We start from the raw sequence: 3,883 nt of genomic DNA on the forward strand, positions 1-3,883 counted from the left end.
GATACGGGATGAAGTGTTGGGAGTTATTCAGTAAATTTGTGATGCGCCACCACGTTCACTTCAATTCAGAATCGTTTAAAGCTTACGAACTGTAGCTGGCTTACGAACTGTAGAAAAAAGTGTAACTAGCCCATGTGTTAAGTCAGTGCTTTTATTCTCCCAGACAAGTATGCTACCAGTTTGTCGACACCGAAAGGATGCGCATAGTTAACGCTACAGCGAACTCGAACCTCCTATCAATTGTTCAGACAGCGCATCCTCTTACAAACTGCACTATACCCGCAGCTTATTGAATTACCAGTTTGAACATTCGGCTAAAGTTGGACTTCAGAATTTTTCTTCCCTCTCCTTCACTGATCAATAAAAATTAATGTTAAATGTTAAAATAAAAATAATCTTAGTGTTAATATTAATGTTAAAAGCGTCAGTTCTACATTTGGAGAGCATTCAAACCCGACTTTACATTTGTAACTCTTTGAGACCTCCACACTTTGAGAACATTATTTAAAGAATGACTTTTCTCTCTTCTTTCTCAACAATTAACAGAGGATGATGTGCTAACATAAAATGACGTAAATATCTTCATCATGCTAATAAAGATAGTGTCCTACGTCAGGTAACGTAAATTGTTGACAGGCATCTAAGCAAAACGTTTGCATGCGTTTTTCCACTTTCTGAAGAAGGAATATTACCAACGTGAAGCAAACGTGCTCGGAAAAGGCTATGTGGAGGAGTAGATATGGATATGAAACGTAGCACATACGGTGGTCACGGTTATAGAACGGATCACAACATCTCACGTACTCATTCCCGAACAAATATGGACTTTTTGATGCTACTGCATCCGGACAAATCGTTTACACCCTACTGAGCCTGTCCCACCCCCATTTTACCGCTTTCTGGCGCCAACGAGCCAATTCCACGCCGTTAAATGTGTCTCACTGCTTTCTGGAATTCCGTTACTGAGCCACACAGTGACAGAATAAGCCCGTTATTATATACCATGATTGTTTTTATTGTAGATAAAATGAACTTAAGAAAAAAACCCCTATAATTACTTGCGGATAGAAATGTATAAGCTTCGTGTTTTGTCAAAATTTTCTTAGAGAAACCTCTAATGTATCAATCAGAATGGAGAAAAGAAGAGAAGAAGAAGAATTTCGTCAACAAAATTTTTAAAAAAACACACAAAATTCAATAGTAGTAGGACTCAAAATCCTGTAGTTTTGTCTCTATCAATTTCACATTTTTCAGACTCGCCTATGGTGTGTTGATAGTGGCCGCTGTTGTCCTCCTCTGCCTACTGCTTCCTGTGCTAGTTGCATGTGCATTAGTTAAGGCTCGTCAAAATGCTGGAAGAAACAGTCCACAATTTGCACCGAAATTTGATGAAAGACGTCGATCGCGCAGCATAATCGCAAAATCAACTATGCCAGTTGCATCACAAATGAGAACAGAAAGAGAATATACAAAAACTCTGGATTCAACTATGTCGAAAGAAGAACGTAAAAGTGTGGAAAAGAGGAAGATAAACTCTACTTCGAAAGAAGGAAGCAGAAGTACCGATGATGAAAAAACTACTTCAAAAGAAATAAGGAGTACGGAAGAGAAGAAGGTGAAGGCCGTGTCAAAAGAAGGAGGGAGAAGTACGGAAGAGAAGAAGGTGAAGGCCGTGTCAAAAGAAGGAGGGAGAAGTAAGTAAAGTAAGAGAATTAAGACTAATTGTATCAAAAGAAAAAAAAAGAGGAGAGGTTCAGATCGACGTACGACTATGGGAAGTTCGTCAGAAAAGCTCACGTTACCCAAGCAAAAAGAGAAGGAGAAAGCAAAGAAAGAAAGTAAGCAGAAAAACACGACTGGAAGAAGAACAAGCAGTCCCATGCCAGCGTAAAGAAAATCAAAAATGTAATAGGTTTGCATTATACTCTCCAAATAAAGCTTTTCAATTCGACTGATGGTATACAAGAAAAAAACTTCATTAACCTATCATGTACAACGTTCAACGAATTTGATTTCAGATAAACAAACAGTGTTTCTTCAATTAGAAAGTGTAGTCCTTCTTAATGAACTGTCTTTCCTACTTCTAGCAAAGAAGGGAACATTTTGGGGAAACCTCTTTTTTCCTCTGACTTGAATTGAGTAAATATGGCAATGGTAGTCTTATGATCTTATGTAAACATATAACAGAAACATAGAGAACGGAACAGAAGTTATAAAGAGTTGGAGAAAAAAATGAAACTTAACCACTCGTTGTTGCAATTTGATAGTCACTTGATAAAATTTAATTAATGTTATTAGGCATTTTGTGTGTACTCGTATACACATAGTCAATCATATAGACCAGAAATGAAGTTGTTTTTGTTTGACTTCTGATGTCAAGAAGCCAAAAAAAGCGACATTCACAGAATAGGTATAGATAGATGATTTTACTGCGCAGCAAAAAAAAAACAGATCACATCTGTTTTTTTTTGCTGCGCATTAAAATTTATTATACTTCTTAAGGTATTTGGTGATGTTCGAGTACATGTAGATGGAAAATTTGTATTCGATTGTTTGCTTTTGGAGAGTCCACGGTCAATGGGGTGACTGTGCGTCATATGCTTCATCTAAGGTTACATAAGGAAGCTGGTCTGGGGCAGAAAAGGCTTGGTGTCCTTTGTCTTCAGTGGTTAACAAAAGTAGGAATCCTTTCTTTTATTTTCTGCTACAGAATTATAGCTTTCTGTTCTCGTTTCTCTGTTGTTTTCTCAAATAACGGTAGTCTTTTATCTTTTATTCATTTATTTTATTTATTCATTCACATACACCAATGGTGTACCAGAAAATAAACATAAAAAATGGAACACACTTTGTCCGACTCAGAAAATCTTACGAACAAAAAAAAATTTTACAAACTTTAGTAAAACCGGAACTCAATTTATTGTCAGAGAAAACTAGCGTTGTCTTTTTTTGCGGCGGATAACAAGTTCAACATGTCAAATGTGTCGTTCTCCTTCTCCAGAAGGTGAAGAATCCTCTTATGACATCTACTCTCCATTCCAGAACGCTTATCATTAGCTTGGCTTATAATCCAGTTCCATGCCCTGTGCAAAAGGCATAAGACATCAGAGAGTTGCTAGAATCAGAGGCATGCGGTCAGACATCAATATTCAAACACCTCCTTATGTCAATTTTCTTCAAATTTTCCTTGAATATGCTACTATGTTCGGCTTTAACAACATCACGCGATAAGAGCTCCGATCATCTACAGCTCTATAGAAGAAGTTATTGAACATCAGATCAAAGTTTCTAAGCTGTATTTTAGCGTAATGTAAATAGAAACCTCCAGTTCTTTCACTAGTAGGTCTGAAGCACCAATACTTGCTGGACGCTAATTTGGTTTCATTTCTGAGGATTCGAAAACAGAAGATTAGGTCGGTGTGTATACGTCTGTTCCTCAAGCTGCTCATACTTAATTTTTCGAGACGATCCTTGGAGATAGTCATCGCTAAGTCTTTTGAGAAGTATTAGCATTATTGAGGGATTTTGCGGTTTTTTTTGTGGAGAAAGAGAGAAAGACGGGTCGTATGGCATCGGATTAGTGCGAGGGCGCCAAAAAACTATAAAATGGCGTTGGACAGGTTCTATTGCGTCGGATTGCTGAATCATTCAGAAAGCTATAAAGTGGGGTCCCGGGGGTCGGGGAAGAAAACCAGAAGATGGGATGCAGTAAGCAAGGCATTGGTGCGAGGCAGTGTCGTAGTAGCGCACAATAACTCCAAGTGAATTTGTAAAGAGATAAGTAAGAAGTGCGAACTGCCTCATAGATGTGAAAACTGCATTTGTTGCCTTCAACTTCATTGTGCTCAACCACATGTCCATTCTACCACACTTTCCCTTCATT

General features: G+C 37.9%; 1 protein-coding gene across 2 annotated transcripts in view; it reads left to right on the forward strand.

Moving 5' to 3' along the window:
- The window catches only part of RB195_015911 (uncharacterized protein), a gene marked incomplete at both ends in the record, with an annotated part of 9,239 nt that extends 7,348 nt beyond the window's left edge, over window positions 1-1,891 (forward strand). For both annotated transcript variants that reach the window (XM_064206841.1, XM_064206840.1), the window contains 2 exons: window positions 1,255-1,694; window positions 1,758-1,891. In XM_064206841.1, the coding sequence (XP_064062721.1) occupies window positions 1,255-1,694; window positions 1,758-1,891 (574 nt within the window). The remainder of the gene's footprint in view (window positions 1-1,254; window positions 1,695-1,757) is intronic.
- Between the last annotated feature and the right edge of the window lie 1,992 nt (window positions 1,892-3,883).

Source organism: Necator americanus, chromosome V (genome assembly GCF_031761385.1).
Source record: "Necator americanus strain Aroian chromosome V, whole genome shotgun sequence".
Taxonomy (NCBI): Eukaryota; Metazoa; Nematoda; class Chromadorea; order Rhabditida; family Ancylostomatidae; genus Necator; species Necator americanus.